Source organism: Motacilla alba, chromosome 1 (assembly GCF_015832195.1).
Source record: "Motacilla alba alba isolate MOTALB_02 chromosome 1, Motacilla_alba_V1.0_pri, whole genome shotgun sequence".
NCBI classification, from domain to species: domain Eukaryota; kingdom Metazoa; phylum Chordata; class Aves; order Passeriformes; family Motacillidae; genus Motacilla; species Motacilla alba.
Window position 1 is genome coordinate 76,056,681 of NC_052016.1, and position 19,005 is coordinate 76,075,685.

Here is a 19,005-nt window from a genome sequence, read left to right on the forward strand (position 1 = left end):
CACTGATTGGTGAGTTACTGGTATAAATGTGACCACATGGACTTAGAGATTGCACACAATCCTAGATAACGGGAGTTGGAAGAGAGATATGATAAAAAAGCAACAAAGCAGGGGACACACTTTGACAGCCATTTCCATAGCTTATGGTACTGATGCCTGAACTGAATGAAAGTCATTCACCAAGTTAAAGTGACAGAGCCATATTCAGTTTGGAAGATGTAGGCAGGACCTTCACCGGTAGGGTGGCACCACGATGTGACACAGTGGCCATGAGCTGAAACGCGAGACATTTGACTGGCTGTCTGGATGGCTGTCCAACACTGGAGCAGCTTGCTTGGAGAGGTTGTGCCATCTCTCTCCTAGCAGGTTTTCAAGACCCAACTAGACAAATACTTGAGAAGCCTGGTTTGGCCTCAGTGCTGCCCCTGCTTTGAGCAGAATGTTGAACCAAAGAGGTCCTGAAGTCCATGAATTCCAACCTGAATTATCCCAAAATACTATAATGGACTTGACATTTCTGAGCCATTTATAATTCTTTTGCAGTGTCACATTGGAATGAAACTGAAAAATATTGAAGCCTGAACAGATAGCTTACTTGTTGTAGTCAGGAGTCTTACCTGGGAAATGCATACAGGTTTTTTTTCTTCTTCAACGTAAATAATTTAGTCCATTTAATATGCTTAGATTAAAGAAAATACTTCTATTAATTCTGAGGTCTTTCTCACTTTCAGAGATGAGGACCTTGGGGATCACACTGAAGTAAAGTCTGCTGATGACCAAAGTAAAAAGCGGTGAGAATCAATGCATAATTCCCTCTAAAGTTTAATGATCAAATATCAAGACTTGTAGCTCTTTAGTGGAACCAGAAAATATGAATTCCTATTACAAGCAAACAGAATTTTCCCAGTGTAAGATATCTGTATTATTTCTAAAACGTGCCTGATAACCAAATATAACAATAAAGCTGCATGTATTTTGATAAGCAATGACTCAAATCTATAATCTCTTGTGGAGAATGAAAATGACTAGTGACAAGATGCTCCTAAGTATTTTTGTGCTTATCTAAGTGTTCTGTGAATTCAGCTGCTGGCATCTCAAACAAATATAAGAAAATGCATTCCCACTATAAAAGCTTTACTGCTACTAGATTTCATTATTTACAAAAGCTAGGATCCATTTTGGACAATTAAAGTGAGGTTAGTAGTATGTTTTTAGGTACCATTTTGATGGTGTCTTTTTTGAGTCTTCCATTTAGTTGTATATCCACATGAAGAGAACGTAGTTATCTGTATATATAGGCAGTTTTGCTGTTTTTGAATAAAAAAAACATTTATCCCAGCAGTTCCACTCACAGTCAGACCAGGGAAGCATATACTGAGCATCTCCAGTGAACGAGTGTCTCTTTCAGTTCTGGCAGGGGCCTGCCCATCAGGAGTCGGGCTCAAAGGAGGTGCTGCTTCCTGCAGCTCCGCTCTGCATATAAAGCACCACAAGCACTGAGTGAGGGTCGTTCAGCAGAGCCTCTGTCCTTGGCAAGCTCATTGAAATAATCAAGCTGCAGCCCACACATCCAGAGTTAAGGCAAATAATGATCACGTTGTTCCAGAATATAACCTCCAGCAGAACCAAACAAGAGCAGCCTTTGTCTGAGCTGCTTTGTAAAATCATCAGAAACATTATTAGCACTTATTCCTGATATCCCATAATTTGTATGACAAGGTCTATTTTTATGTTTGTTTGCCTGTCATGTTTTGTGGCAAGAGGAGGTTTCTCTTGCTTGAATCATAGTCCTGCTTTTTGAAATTAGTCTACGAATCTACATTTATTTGGTCATTTCTAATTAAAACATAACTACAGTATATCCAAAAAAGAAAATTTGGAAGTAAAAGCCTAAGAATACAACATTATGGAATACTGACAAGAAAATGTGGAATGCTATCAACAACTGAGAATTATTGCACAGCTGAAAACCCCAGTGGGCACCTTGAGGAAACTAGAGTTCAATTAAAGTTAGATGGAGTTTCCAATATGAATATATAAGAATATATCAGCATAAAGGAGGACTAAAAATTATAGGTCAGTGACTGTATCATTTTTCACCAGCAACGATTTAACCAAAATAAGCTAAGTTTATTTTACCTGCTTTTTCTAGTCCAAGCTTCTGCATTCATGTCTGTAAGTGTAAATTAAAACTGTGTAGCTGAAAAAGATTTCTAAAAACTGTTATTTTCTTGTTGTGTGGTTTCTTTTTATTTTAGGATAATTGAGAAATCATATGAAAATCCTCCAAGGGCTCCAAATAATCTCCCAGAAATAAACTACTCTCGTGACAGTGAAAGAAAGACCAGGTACTGTGGAAAATAAATTGGGTACTATAACGGCTCAAGTGCCATTTCTTGAAAAAAATTAATAAAAAGCTTTTTTTATGCAAGAAATTTCAGGAATGCTTAGAAAGCTCTCATTGGTCTCTGGAATCATGGCAGCCCCGTTCCAAATCTGCTTCTAGGATCCCAGGCACAGAAGGTCACAAATCCTAACTCTAGTGCACAGCGTGAGAAGAACAAGACACATCTGTGTCGCTCCAGAGAGACAGCTGAAACATAAAATTTAGGAGGGTAGCTAAGCCAGAATTCTTATCTAATCAATAGAGGAAAGGCATTTCCTGAATGCTCTTATTTCTTATGAACTTGTTTTTTTGAGACTGTATGGAAAACAATACTCTTCCCTTAAAGTGCCTTTTTAACTTCCTAAACCTATATGGGATTATGGAATCTGAACCCACATATCATCAATCTAATCACTGACACTGTGGCAGGGGATTCTGACTTTTTGACCAAGAACAAACTATTTTAAAAACCATTTCTCTTGCAGTATTCATGCTCTAGCTGGATTCTGCCTCTACAAACCCACATATTGCAAACCTGAGTGAAAAATGTGAAGCAGGGATTTTTAATAGAACTAGTTGTATACCATGTCTATTGGTATCAGGAAATATTTGAAATAAAAGGAAATGTTATCTTGTTCTTCATGGTCAAAATTATTTTCACCAAATATGACAACAAAAAGTATTATGTATAGTTCTTGAATGAAAGACCTTTATGGATTGAGAAAACCTCTTTTCAGTATCAAGCCACCCATCTATATGGATTAATTATTTATGTAGGAAGGACTGTTTAAAGACATAAGCTTTAGGTTTGTATTGCTGCATATTAGTTGCAAACTGCCTGAGCCGGGGTTAATGACTCAGCAGGGAGAGGAGAAATCTATTGAGCCTTACTGACCGGGAAAGTAAAGGTCACAGACTGATACTTAATAGGAATTATGGTCAATGTCCCCATCCTTAACCTTATGCACACCTGATCCTTGCTGTGGATATGAATGGGCACAGGATCTTTAATCGCTCATATTCTTACAGCTGCAGTTAGAATACAGTTGAAATCTGTGTATTCTGAAAACTCTGCATGACCTTGAAGGACAGACCCATAAACTGGCTGAGAATAAAAGCAAAGTCAAACAGCCTACAATTTAAGATTAAAAATGAATATTCAACAGAAAAATTAATTTCAGAATTTTGTGCACATACAGGCTCTGAGTTGTAATATTCTGATTATCTCTGAAAATTAAAATAGAGAACAGTAGTAGAAGAATGACAGGGCAAAGAATGTGCTGCAATATGCAAGGTTACCTTACACTTGATAGACTTTATACCCTCTACCTGAACCTCTAATCCCATTTTAATTCATGAAAACTTATTAAATGAATAGTCTTTGTATGTATTCTTTCAGGTTTTATGCAATAGGTTCTATAGAGTATTTTTGCTGAGTAGTTTGCTGTATGAACAAGTCACACCATAGCAAGTAAAGGAGTGACTGATATGAACTGAAAGAAGGGACGTGATCAGATGCACAATTCTCAGGCTACGCTGGGACTCAGTTTTCACTTGGTGTCTCGTCAAGCTGTCAGACTATGCATTTATTTAAATGTTCTGAGTTTCTTTACACTTTCAGTTGACAAGGTTAGAAACTGATGCTTTGGAAATATTTTTGCTGTAGCTTCAGTGTTTTTTGTTTTACACACTCCAGTTGTGGTTTTCTACCGAAGCTGTGATTATATATATTTTTGTGTATTTCAACCATAATACAGTTAGTAAAATTCAAGGGCTGCTGTTCTCTACACTAGGACACTTGATTTCCTGTAAGATAATGTTACTTTCAGGCATGCAGCATGTAAATACCCATATTATGTTGAGTGTCCAATGCACAGTACTCACTTTGCCCAAGATTCCACAGTTAAATACAAGTTGAATGGAAGATTTGGGATAAAATAAGCTTAACAACAAAAATAACAAGCACAGGCTCATACTTTACAGGAACAAAGAAATCATATTCCTTTGCTACTTTTCACTGTAGCAAGAAACTTTAGGCAACTGCATTACCCATATACTCCATGCTGTGACATGTGTTGTGCACATTCTTGGTCAAGAGAATTTCTCAGTCAGAGAAACTCTTTCAAAAGGTGATCACTTAAATTTAATTTGCATTCCTACTTAGTAAGCTTACTTTCATCTCACCTGAAATGTAAATGGAGCTCTAGGTGTTCACGTGAGGAGATAATTCCACTGCGGTGAGCAAACCCAGGTTTGTTACATTCTGATTAAATAACAAGCCCATTGTTATTTCTATGTTATGTTCTATGAAATACAAATAAAACATTTATCATTTCAGCTTATCAGTAACTGCAATTTAAATACATTTCTGGTGCTGCACAGAAATCAAATAAGACATATGTACTTTACAAAATACAGGTATGTAGAAAAGAGTATCTGAGCTTCACAACACCTTACACACACATATTATCAATCTGTTGTATTTCCTGGAAAAAAATCAACATTTGGTAAATACACATGATTATAAACAATCGTTCCTAACGTTGCAGAGCATTACTCAAGAGTGATATGAAACGTAATAATTACTACATACCTTAAGAATTTATGGAGAATTGGATAAAAAATAAATTCAAAAAATCTTCAAAACACATATGGCAAGATTACTTCTTCCACTGTTCATCTTCATCCCTTCCATGGAAAAAAAACCCTGATGTTTAAGTAACTTGGAAATGGGACTGTTAAAAATGGAAGATTTAATTTCCCTGATAATTAAATTCAGTATATTCCTTTCTACTCTGATATAAGGAACAATACAGTTACTGTAGAAAACACAAATCAAACACCAAAAAGCCTGTATTACAAAGACTCTTACTCAAATTCTAGGGACATATTGTAATTTTGTTTGGCTGTTTGACAGCTTTTTGAGGACAAGTGAAAGAAGAAGAGGAAAATGAAAAAATGTAGTCTGTCACCATTTTCTGATATGTATCATTTAGGCTGAGATATCAGCACAGGAAACCTAATACTGTTATGTAAATTTTGCTCAATGGGCTCATGGAGTTAATTTTGAAGTGCTGAAGAATCATTCAAAAATAGAACACAGTCTAAGGACACTATATTACAAATTTATTACTATATTACTAATTTAAACTTTTTATTTGATGGTTGTGAAAAAAAACAGAAAAAGAACTCATGACCAAGTATGTTTTTTTACAAGTTTGTTGTCATAGTTTATTTTGCATATTATCATCAGTGTAGTGAAGCCTTTAAAAATGTAGTACTGTTTAGTGATAGCTATGTACTCTTTGCTTCACAGCAAATCATCACTTGGTGCCTATGAAAAAAATATAACTGGAAATACTATCAAAACTGTTTATTCTACTTCTGATCGGTAAGTACACATTAATAACATTGTAGAGTACCAAAGGACACAGACATTTACATAAGCATTCAAGTCTTCAGACAAAAGAGAGCCCTGGAAGTCACCATCATGAGACAGCTTTTCATACAAAGCTCTCTTTCAGTGAGATCTTGCCATCAAATCATTACCACAGTTCAGCAGCCTAATATTATGTTAGGCTTGTCAGAGCTGACACTTGAAAATATCTATAGAAACAAGAGCCAATGCCTCAAGTGACAGAGTTGGCTTTGTGATTCTGTAGGTTTCTACCTCAGGCAGCCATTTACTCTGCAAAATTTCCTTCCTTTGTGAGAATGGTAATGACCAAATTTATGTACAAGCGTGGAGGAATACGTTCACGTGACAGTGCTGTTGAAAACTATAATTTCACACCAGCAAGACATTCCCAAATATAAGCAGGATATTTGCTCAATCTGTAATAACTTACCTCATGGGGAAAAAGAAGTTAAAAGTGCCCACAATTTTCAGTTCAATTTGGACAGCCCTACTACCTGGAAATACCTAATCAGAAAAACTTGTATTCTTTCCAACATAAGGATAAGGAACTCTGGGGATGATTAAATATCAGTACAGCAGTTTGTCACTGACAGGCAAGGAGCAAGAGCCATTGATTTAGTAATGCTAAAACAACACCAACAGTAGTATTTAGACAAAGTACGCATAGGAGTGCAGCAAGAACTGAGAAAATTTTTTAAAATGTTATTGCCACGAATACCTTGTAGGCTGTTCATACATTAATTTGCTATAATTGCCAAGAAAGTATGAGTTCTGCCCGCTGCGCAGAAAGCCAAAAAGGTTTTCAGGCACCTCTGCATCACAGAGAATTCTGTGAACCAGACTGATCAAATTATGGCAGTTTGAATTCAACTACCAGTTTACTTTTGAGATTGAAACATTAAAATCATTCCCCTCCACCCTATCCATGTTTAGTATACATGCTTCCAAACATTCAGCAGCTTAATTCAGTTCACCAGGGAAGACCATTCTATCTACCAAGGTATTTTTGCTACTTGACAATTAAGCTCAGCAATTTGCCCATCACAGGAGCACGTGTGTGACACCTGTCAACTGGAATGGAGAGAATACACAAATGACATTTTCCCATTATGGCCATTGTACAGTATACAAATGTCTTTCCCACGCAGTGTGCTACCCTTATCATTTTTCTCCTTGAGATTTCAATGGCAGCTCTTTTTCTGACAGCTGATGTTGTATTATATACACAGGAGTATAATTGGAAAAGATATATGTACATACTGCAGGAAGCCCTTGGGCATAGATGCCAAAATGATCTTAGATGCCTTGCAAATTCACTGTCATTCGACTTGCTTCAAGGTAAGAAGATTTCACCTGCTACCAAGAAATGAAATTTGATTGTAATACCTGCATTATAGTACACATATAATAAGAGATTATTTAGGCCTTAGGCCTTCTCCACCTGTGAGAATAAGAAGTCTTGAGACTGGAGGAGAAGATTAATGTAGGAAATACTAATCTCTCTGTTTCTTTCTCTTCCCTACATGTCATCTAAAAATTTTTAATTATTTAAAAGTAGGTAAATTTTTCCCTATTTCCATTGAGAATTTTCTCTTTTGTTTGTAATTCCAAACCCTAGGCCTCAGCCTAAAATTCACTCTTAAACTTTTCTCAGGGTATGCCTGGCAGTGCTCAGTCCCATAGTCTGTTTTCTTTCTGCCTCATTTGTCTCATTTCTGCTTGCATCTACACACAGAGTTTGTTGTTCTAACAAACAATACTCAGCAAAGTCACTGCATTAGCATAGCTCATATTTCTGCCCAGTCCTGCACAGATTTTACTTCTGCTTCTGACAACAGTTCTTGTCCCTATTTACTACATTAAAAGTAACACAAATCAGAATACACCAGTAAGCTTGCACTTCCCATGTATGAAGCTTCACGTGCTTTTTGTTTACTGTGGACTTTCTGAGCTCTCTGAGCACCAGAAAGGCATTTTCTTCAATGGGAAATATTATGTAACATGTCCTCAATACTGTTATTGCAAGTAAATATAAGTTCTAGTCTGCTTCCATTCTTTTTAGACGGATCAACCCACATAAAGAATAGGCTTTTCATCAGGAGTATTAGCATGTTGGTAGTGACTGAATTATCTGTTAAATACTTATGTTTATTTTTTAAACTATATTTTTTTTGTTGCCTACTATCAAATGGGGACCTGTCTGGCCAGGAATATTCAGCTTAATTTTTGTATAACTACAGACTTATGAAAGCATTGGCCAAAAAAAAATTAAACAATTGATGTAGGTCTGTGGTTCATGCTTGTAGGTATATATTTAGCTAAGCAGTGCAATTTCTTATAATTAATATTCATTTAGCTCCTAACTATTACCCTGTATCCATTAGAGATTTGCACATAGCTGACAGCAGTACACCATCTTCATTTCCTTGTAAAGGTATATACCAAAAGTACATTAATTAAATAACCCAAATTTTAGATTTTTTCCTCTGTGTAAAAATTCTAGCTAATATTAGTGATCAGAGCTTTGAACACATGGCCACCCTTTTGCTGATTTAAACAAAGAAATATAAAATCAGTGAAGACAGTGGATTGTTTTGGTAGGACCTTAATACTAATGCTGATTTTCACTTACCAGTGGATAAAATATCCAAAGAAACTGGAATTTACTATTCTTTAATCAGATTAAAATAAATAAGTAAAATTATCTGGGTATCAAGATCCTAGTTTCTGTATCCAATTACCATGCTTCTTGATCCACTGTAGGCTTTCCCTGTGTTCTTGGTAAACCAGCCTCTGTATCTGTGCATTTTCATATGTGAAACATGGGCAATGCTTCTCTATCTCAAAAAATTAACTTATTTGAACCATTAGTGAAAGCAGTGTCCAGATACTGCAAGAATGGGAAACATAGTTAACTTTTAAGATAAAGTGTGATATTTCGAAATAAGCAGATCTAGATTCTTTAAGATCTCCTCTGAGTTAGATGATTATGTGTGATCATTCTCCCTTTAGTCAGTGAAGAAGGAAAAGGATCTCAAAATGGTAATTCGTCTTATTGTAGGATAAACCCTAAGCTCCAACAGAGAGAGTTAAAGTATGCTTTGGAAATGTCTGGGGGAAGGACAGGGTTGTTGAGTGTAATGAGTACCTAGGCAACCAGTTGAGACACTGGTATCTGATTTTTAGATATCTAAAAGTGACATAGTCAGATATCTAACTTCTTGTTCTCTAAAACTACTCTTTCAGAGTTCATTTTTTATATTGCAGTATTAATAACTCCTATTCTGGTCTGGGGTTGCTTGTTTCCTAAAGGAAAGCATGCTGAGAAAGAGTATTAGAGAAATGTTTCATTTTAATTTTTCTTCATTCTTTGACCTGTGTGTTGAAGTGTGAAGTATGTAAGAGACCTCTGGAAGATCTAAAAGCAGGAGACAGCATTTGGATTTACCAACAAACTGTGCACTGTGAGCCTTGTTATTCCAAAGTTAAAGGTAAGGCACAAGATGTATAATACTGAAGGCGGGAAAAACCATTTAGTCATTTAGTGAACTTCATTCAAAAGACTTCAATATATGACAACACAGCTGTTGCTTTTGATCATTTGTGGGTACTTAAACCTTTCCAAAGTATCTACTTCAGTAAGTCTGGGCACTCAGGATGATATCCAACCCCAGGTTCTAGACACAATTATTCTGTATCTGTGAGGGAGATCTTGGTCACACTGCAAGTTTGCCTCTTCATGTCTCTCTGTAGAGTTGTACCTGTGCAATCAATAGAGACACCTAGAGGGGGACAATGGCACCTTGCCCTGGAAATGAAAATAAATTGCAAGGCCATCTAAGAATCAGATTGTTCTAATGAAACGAATAAGCCAGGGTGCAGAGGTTTTTTAACCTAGTGGAGTAATTGTGACAAGAGAAGATACAAAATCTATGAAATCATAATGAAGATATTACATGTGACTATGATTCCTTTGTGAGGAGCAAAGTGAGAAAAAAAATGTGCAAGGCAGGGACAAATAAACATTTTGTTTTATTAATTTTTCTAGAAGTTGCTAGATTTTAAGTCTTCTCTCTTCATGGCAATTATTATTTCACAATACTATAAATCAGCACCTCTGTACCAAATTAACACAAACAGACGTGTAGATGAAATACTCCCACAAGCTGGTCTTCAACTATGTAATTCTGAGATAAGATCATGTTAAGTAAAATTATATTAAAAATTTGTTTTCTTAAAATACTTTTGTTATTAATTCATTGCAAAATCTGACGGGAATAGGTAATTTTGCAAATAATCAGATTAGAAAATTAATAAAGCATAGTAAGTAACAATTATATAACTATAGAAAGACATACCAAGGATTAAGCACAATAAATTGGCATGTCCTATTTCATCAAGTTACAAGACAGACAGTTAGACTTCAGTGGACATTCTAAAAAAGAAAAAAAAAACCTGAAGTTTCTTTGTAGGACACTTAGAGCATACTGCTTTGCTTGGCATCTCTGACCAATCTTTTCTCTCTTGCAGAAAAATGGATCTTCTAATTTTGACATACAGAACGTATGATGAAGAAATTACTATTGTTTAGTTAACTGTATTGGCCTGTTAATTCAAAACACTGTGGGAAGTTATTAATTTTTACTGCTAGGAATTCTCTGAATGAAGTCCTACTGCATAGTTATTAAAAGAATTATTTTAATGGGAATTTAGATGCATTTTCATACATACATTGCAGGAAGCAAAACAAGACACTGGTCAGTATATTTATCAGATCTGTGAAACCATTAAATTTTACGTAAAATCAATGATAAGTTATTGAAATTTTCTGAATGCCAGGACATTCCTACATATTTGTTTAGAAGGGGCTGTATTCTCTTTTCCTCCAATATAAAGACCTGTTTGCTTAATATAGAATGAATGGGATTCTCCTCATCAAGATCAGCCATTTAGAAGTCAGTAATTCAGTTTAAATGACTGTTTTTCATGCAGAGGGAAAACAGTCTGCACCTTCAAGGGGAGACATCAAACTCCAGAGAAAGGTTCTTCCCAAATAACTTAAATGATAAGTTTGAGATGGAACAAATTATTTTTGGAAAATGCATCGCTACTACTGCAGAAGGAATCTGGACAAAAATTGCTAGAGGGTTTTAAGAACTACCCCATTCCATGTTTGCAATTCTGGTAACTATTTAACCACCATTTTTTTAAGAAGTGTCCACTTAATAGTTGCCATGAAATAATGAAACACCTACTTTGCATGACAGTATGTTGTTGTATTTATCATTCCTACTTTTATTAAACTGACTATTGAAACACTTTGGATGGATTCATCTTGACTAAATTTATACATCTACAGTGTAGATTTCTGTTTCTGAGTTACTTGATCTATTCTATCCTATATAGAGAAACAGACATTTGTAGGAAGCAATTCAATTGGTCAGATTGCAAACATCTATTTTACTGTGACATTAATCAATGTACATCTTTATTTCCACGGTTTGCAAAGGAACCTGGAATGAACAGCTCAGATTTCTAGACATCTACACTATGTCATTTACACTCCTTCCATTGAGACTACAGTGAAACCTTTTTTTTTCCTTTTGGAGAGAATATAAGTATTGAAACTGGAAGAAGAATTCATGCTTTTTTATAATATGTTGTCTAAAATAATCAATAGTTCAGTAGCTTACTGGACAGACAAAGGTATTGACCACTAGTCTTTATCATTAGATGCTTTAGATTATGGTTTATTCAGAACAAATTTTTCTTCCTTACATCTCAGTTTAAATGGACTTCCTGGACATGACAGAGTTAGTGTTTGAAGGCTGCTGGACCTAGGAAAGAGCTTAAAAGCATTCAAAGTATTAAAGCCATAGTTTAATAATAGACTGGTGAGTGGCTGTCCCAGTCAAACTCTCCCTCCTTGACTGCACATTTCATAGGGCAGGCAAGAGGTATGGATGTCTGAGTGATTTAAACCACTGGGCCTGCAGCTGAGTTAAGTATGTTGTCTGGCTTAAAGGATGTTCAGATTGATTATGCAATGGAGACATGAGACAGCAGATGTTTTGTTTTGTTAATTTTATGAATATCTTATTAATTAATGTCAGTAACTCTAATAAATCTTTAGTTATTGATAATTTTTCTGGTGTGTGTCTCTTGCTGATGACATGTCCTAGTTAAACTATAATTGTTAAAATTCCATGCTTTACCAGTAAACAATGGTACAATGGGGTGAAAAAAGTACTGGCAAAATTTTAATGTCACAAATTTGGTCCTGTTGAGAGACCAACACTTATTGCTAAAGCCCAGCTACAATGAAAGATGTTAGACATTCATTTGAGCCAGCACATTAGAACCTAGGACTTCCTAGTGTTTGAGGGGATGAGAGATTTCAGTTCACTCTCCCAGGGACCAGGAGCTCTGGATGAAAATATCTGCTACTTAAATGCTCACTGTCAGAGAATCAGCAATAAGAAACAACAAATAATAATTCTGTGCTCATTCAGTCATCCTCACTGAACAGCCCTGGTAATTTTGCCATGTGTTTTTTTGTTATTTTTTATTATATGTTGTAAGTTGGCTAAGAAGAAACACCAGGTTTGTGATTTACCGTATCTGGCAGAGCAGTACTCATTAAGAAAAATCATATTAACATCTCAATACCAATGTATCAAAACTTAAATGTTTTTTGTCCTTTTTGCATATCATTAGCCTGTGGTGTTTCATTTCCCTTTGACTAGTCCTTCCATGAAACAATCCAAATGAAGAGTTTGCTGGCAGCTGTTTTAATGAACGTGTTATCTTCAATAATGCATTAAATTAGACTGAAAAACTGTGTTGAGAAATGATGTATTGAATTATGTGGGAGTTTGTGATTCATCAGGCCCATTTTTTCAGTGTGTAATGGATACTTTATTTTACAAAGCTGGGGCATTGCTCTGTGGGGAGGGGAATTAAGCAATCAGAGGAAAGGAGTGAAATAATGCATATAATGCATATTGATACATTTAAATATGTAGATTGCTTCAAAACTACTGATACTTACAAGAACAAGGAATGTCATAAGAACATCTTTGCATGTTAATATATTCTGTTGTATCCTGTGTAGGGTCCCACAGAACGCTCAGTCTGAGCATCCCTTTCTATCAATACTTGACACAGAGTGATAAACATCTGTAACACTGTCCACTCATTCTCTTCCTCTTGAAATAAAGATCCGTGTCAGTTTGACAAGACTCTTTTACTTCCCAGAGTCTCCTTACCTAGGCTTGTAAAAAACATCAAATGGATCTCACATTTATTCCGTAGGTCACTTCTGTTCCTTGCTTCTTCGTATTGGGATGTGTGTACTTTTGAGATAGCTTCAGGTGTTCAGTTTATTTAGTCACAACAATAAGGTCAGAACTATGCTTGCCCTCCTTGATACTTGATGCTTTAACATAATCTCACTGTTTAGAATGAAAAGAACCCACTTTCTTGGTTGGTTTTGCTCTCTGATCATACTTGAATATTGCTCATTGTAGCTGCTCTATTACACCAGGAGGTGATTTCAGCTTTCAGACTAGTTGATGCCAGACTACAAGGGAGAAATGCCTCCTTTTCTTCCTTCTGCTGCACCACACCACCTCATTTTTCTTCACAGCAGCAGAGACAACCATCATTCCATAAAGACAAAGGATAAAGAGACTAAATACATAGGTAGGTTTGATGTGCTGAAGTCTGAAATTGTTGACCAAAATAGCTCTGTTTAGCTGCTTAATTGATGCAGAACTACTCAGTTCTTAAACTGATAAGGTCCTTCTTTGACTTCAAAGGCCTCCTCTTCTGTTTTGTGCTTTGCCTGGTCTGAGCAACTCAACTCTAATATCATCAGCAGAACTAGGACTTACAAACATCCCTTGCATTTCAGAGAGAAGAATCTGCAGGTATTCTCAAATATGTTTGGCACAATCTGCTAAAATGATACCTTCTTGAACACCTCAATAACAACCACCTTTTAAAACCATGGAGATTATGTTCTCTGAACAGAGGAAATGAGCACAGAAAATGGGAGTGGCAGGTTCAATGTCTCCCACAACATACCTAAGCACTGTAACACAGTGGAACAGCTGGGTGTGTGGAATAAACAAGATGTTGCTGGTAGTCTTTTTGCCACATTCCCTGCCCAGAGCAGGCTGGATCCTTATGGCCTATGTTCCACTGGATAGCCACACTGCTTGCACATTCATTACATGCTTATTGATAGATCAGGAATGACTCCTGAACAAAAAATACATAGTCTTGGGACCAAAGACCAAATCCTGGAATTTTCTCATCTCATCTCATCCAAGTGGTCTAATTAAGAATTAAAAGCAATGTCAATGATTAGAGGGGTTGTCTACATTTAGATTTGGCTTGAATAGACAGTGAGAGAATGAAATTTTGGGGCGTTTCATAAGAAAACTATTACAAATACATCTTTATATGATAATCTTTTCTAAGCCTTAGTGTTTTCTTTGCCTTTCCAGCCTCTGAGCCCTTTTGGACAGGAACTCTCTCCAGTTTGTGTAGTGTCCAGCACAGCAGTGGCCTCTGGGTGGTACTGCTGCACCTGTATGAATGACACAAGAAAAATTCAGTTTACCTACCTTTCCAAGAAAGCTGCTTGGAAATGGAATATTTTTTCATGGGGTTTTTATAACAGTGTCAGTTATAAATTGACAGCTACAGCATTGTAGGCTGTGCCAGGACTTAAAAGTGACTGGTTTGGTCCTGTTAGAATCAATATCTGAATATAATCATGCCAAAAGCGCTTGTCTGAATCTTGGCATTGCTGTGCAGTCATCAGACATCTGTTTAGGGAGCTTAGACAGCTATTGTGGTCAAAACAATTGGCAGCCAACATTTTAAAACTACTTACTCAGGAAAAAAAGAAGACACAATCAATTCTGGAAAGAAAGGACAAATTTCTGTCATTCAAGCCATTTTTGCATGTTTAAATACTAAAAGAAGCAGAAAATGGAGAAAACATTATGAAAAAGATGAAAGCATTATGCAAATAAGTCAATTAAGGAGTTTTAACAGTACTAGTGTTGTTGTAAATAATGGTGCCACTGAAATTAATAGTCAAAGTTGACTTTAAGATGAATACTCCAGAAAGCATTGGTCTGTCTTCGTATCTTCTGGTTCCTCCAGGGAGTTTCCACCCACGGAAATTTGAATTATATTATCCCTGTATGTAGTTCAAATCTTGGAATTAAGAATGAGAATACAGCTAACCATAGCTGTAGCACTGTAATTTCAAATAGCCAAATAGTTAAACAATATTTGGGAAATCTACAAAAGTATGTGAATGATAATGTATTTGAACACTGTTTTTAGCTGTTTTCACAACTGATAATGCATTTGAGCATTGACTTTATCCATTTGCCCAAGCAATATATGTGAAAGTAACAGAAAAGCCTTTTGAACAAAACACCAGTTTTCTCACAGCAAAATTCTGTCTGGGAGCAAGCATTCCAGTTCTGACATGACTGACATCTGTGGAAAGCTGAAGGACAAAAGCGGGGAAGGAGCAATGTTTTTTTCTGCCTCTTCCACTCTAGTGAGACACATCCCAAATACCCAGTCAGAGGAGGGCACATGCTTTGAGAACTGTGGTTTCTGAGTTTTACTTTGGAGATCACCAGGACTATTTAAAAATGCCGCTGCCTTCCAATTCAGAATCAGAATCTCCTCAGTAGAAACATCAATGAAACAGGGAGTGAAGATATCAGGGACTTTGCTTCTCATTATGAAATTGGAGCAAACACAAGGAAAAGATCTAGCTAAGAAGAATACACTCCTTTAGTAATACCACAATTCATACACCCTTCATCAGTCCAGTGAATGTACTCAAGAAATACCTTTGCTGTACTGCATTTCTTCTATTTCCAGATTGTCCCAGAAAGGGCTGGTTTTAGACCAGCTCTCCCCCAGCCCTGGAAGTGTGTCCAGCACTGATTGTACATCTCAAGGATGGACAAAAGGGACCCAGAGGGAGTAAGACTGATAAATCCATCACCGCCTGTGATAGACCCATCAATATCCAGACCCAGGAGTTCTGGCATGGCAGGAGGAAAGGCAAGGGGTTTTATGCCAGTCTAGTGATGCTACAGGAAAGAACTCAAGTACTCTGCAAGTTATATAGTTTGTGGAACAGTGGGTCCAGAAAAAAAAAAGTTTGGATGTAAGTTTTCTAACTATACCTAAATTACCCTCTAGGTATCCCTGCCATTGTAGTGTATCTTTTGTGATTCAAGGGGCTATAGATAGTGCAAGGGCAAGTTTTTACACACAAATTTTTACACACTATTTTTACAGGCTTTTTTTTCTATCCCACCTGACAGAAAAAAAAAAAAAAATACATGAGCTTTTCTGGATAGTCAGCAAAGAGTCTTGCTCGACCAAACTGAACCTGGATGAAAGTTCAGGTACTCATTTTTTTAAACCATTCCCTAGCTGAAAAGCTGACATGCCCACTTTGACACAAGAAAAGCCCTTCAAGCAACTGCAAATTTTCCTTTGACATGGTGCCACTCAGATGTTTCTTCTCAAACACAATTACTGCTGGACTGAGGGTTTTTTGTATGATTTAATTTTTATCCTACATACAACACATAACCAATGCTAAGCACATTGCTGTTTATTTTTTTAGGATGATAACTTCTAAACCACTTTGCAGCATCATAAAGTCTTGAGTCTATTGGCTTACACTTAGCTAACATTTTGCAAACTGTAAAAATCACTTATGTATCCACATGATGGACTTGCTAACATGGGTTGTAATTTTTTCCACTTTTTTGCAAAGTTGATGAATTTCTTCAATCTCTTTCCCCAACTATATGCAAACAGACAAAAAGTAAAGATGACAGAAGATGAATAAAAGGGAAAAAAATCATAACCAGGGTTAGATGATTCCACATAATCATGTTATCAGGAAATAAGGCATTTTTTCCTAAATCAACAGCCACCGTTCCCTGAAGGCAAGTCATGCGGAAATCTGGAATCTTGGCAGAAGGTGTGTCATAGATTTTTAGCCTCCTGGAGAGAAGGTGTATTTCTGTCATTGTGATCTTCAGCACTTCACACTCAAACAGTGTTTCAAAAACTTTTAGGTTATCACCTCATTTAACAATAACCTTGAACACAACATCTCCCCCTCAACCTTCTCTTTCTTATTCATCAGTGGTAAACCAAATTATACTCTCCAATATCTTTGTATACTGAAGACAATGTAAATATTCAAACTTCTTTGAAAGTCTAATTAGTCTTTGTTATCGATGAAGATCATTAGAAAGAAACCCATCCTGATTTGCAAGATTCAGCTTGATGCTTTCAGTTTATTATAAACAGAAGGGATGGGAGGGGGGGGAGGGAAGGGAAGGGAGTCTAAAGCATTTGAAAGTCAGAGTGATTTGATAACAATCAAATAACAACCCCTTGAACAAGAGTTGTCATGGATAATTCTGTCTAGATGGATCTACAAACTAGCAGACCCCAAGTTTAATTCACAGACAGTATCTCTGGATACCATAAGCACTGGAGCAATTTGAGCTCACTGAAATGATGCAATTTTGGATTTGTTCTTATAGTAAATCCATTCTAATGGTGATTACAATGTACTTCAATTGAATATTAATTAAATAAGGAAAAAGCCCAAAGGAACCATGGTAGTTCAGAGAAGAGACAGCAAATTAGCATGAAATTAGCAACAGCTAGGAAGTCAAAATGTTTGCAAGACACACTGAGAATGAAGAATCCATGCTGTAACTTCAGGAAAGTGATTAATTGCTCAAATAATGCAGCGTAAACATAAATTTAACAATAACAAACTGCTAGGTCTAGGTAGCATCTGTGCAAAACCTCTATGGCAGCTCAAGTGTGACAGTGCTGAACTTCTCACAAACATTCATCCTACCAATCAAAGCAGGCTTGGTGCCAAACAAATTGGAAGCATTAGCTGGAACATCAGCCTTGAAAAAACCACAAAAACTGCTCTGGGGAGCTACATTTCATTCAGTCTTTTTTTTTTTTTTTTTTATCAAGCCAATTTGTAAAAATTGGAATAAATAACAGAGTACAGAAGATACGGAGATTATGATATATTGGAGGAGAGTCTACACAGATTTTTTAAAGCAGGGCATGCTCATGAATATATGAGTGTTTCTGAAGAAGCCAATATGCTTTTGGTTAAGCTGATTTCTTTAACTGAGAACATTTGGCTTTACAAGAAAACATGAAGTGGGAATAGAAAGAAAACAATGGGTTAGAAAATTCCGGTTTTGTTATGGAGTGAGACAGGAAACAATGGGAGGTTTGGCCTGACTTCTGTGGGGATAAGGCTATATAAATTAGGGCTTGTCAGCTGGGAAGAGAAGTATCTACATTTCATATAGTCATGAATGACAAAGAGAAGCTGAATAGAGAATGATTAATCATTCTGTCTTTCTCAGAAAACCAGAACTAAGGGGCACCCAATCAAATTACTAAGCAGCAGATTTAAAGTAGATAATAAGAAGTAGTTTTTCTAACAATACATTATTAAATTGCAGCTCTAATTGCCACAGGGGGTTGTAGAGCCCTCATGTTTAAAATGGCTTAAAAATGGGACTCAGCAAATGGAATATTATTACACATTGGTTGCTATCAAAATTAAATGATCCAGATGTCCTGATTCAATGACTTCTGAAGAGGAAAATATCCCTCAATATTTTTCTTGTTTCTGAGATTTCTTCCTTACAAAGCTACTATCAGCCCTAGCTAAAGGCAGAATACTGGATAGGATGCACTTCTGCTGGCATGATAGTGGCTCTATTTTTATAAAAGTAATTTTTCAGACTGGAACTGCACTTTAAAATAATCTCACGAGACTTGGAGTTTACTGTTCGTGCTCTGACCTTATTGTTACAAATCTTTTGTATAGCCCAGACTGGATTACAGCAATTAATTCTTTACTGGCTTGCCTGAAAGGCAGATCCAGCCTGCAGCTATTGCAGCATAAAGCAACAAGCTTATTACCAGAAAAGAGCAGATGGGATTTGCGGACTTCCTGCTTCTTTGTTCTCTGCATCGACACCCTATTAGTGATCACACTAATTCAGAAATTCCTACCATAGGACACTGTATAAGTAGAATTCTATAGCAGATTTCTACTGATTTTTAGGACATATGATTT

The 19,005-nt window shown here is 36.3% G+C and overlaps 1 protein-coding gene across 4 annotated transcripts in view; it reads left to right on the forward strand.

The window, feature by feature from the left end:
• Nucleotides 1-12,773, forward strand: part of SCEL (sciellin) — a 70,558-nt gene extending 57,785 nt beyond the window's left edge. For all 4 annotated transcript variants that reach the window (XM_038148667.1, XM_038148647.1, XM_038148657.1 and 1 more), the window contains 6 exons: nucleotides 732-791; nucleotides 2,259-2,348; nucleotides 5,703-5,777; nucleotides 7,034-7,142; nucleotides 9,193-9,295; nucleotides 10,335-12,773. In XM_038148667.1, coding sequence (XP_038004595.1) covers nucleotides 732-791; nucleotides 2,259-2,348; nucleotides 5,703-5,777; nucleotides 7,034-7,142; nucleotides 9,193-9,295; nucleotides 10,335-10,351 — 454 coding nt within the window. In that variant the 3' untranslated portion in view covers nucleotides 10,352-12,773. The remainder of the gene's footprint in view (nucleotides 1-731; nucleotides 792-2,258; nucleotides 2,349-5,702; nucleotides 5,778-7,033; nucleotides 7,143-9,192; nucleotides 9,296-10,334) is intronic.
• Nucleotides 12,774-19,005: the final 6,232 nt, after the last annotated feature.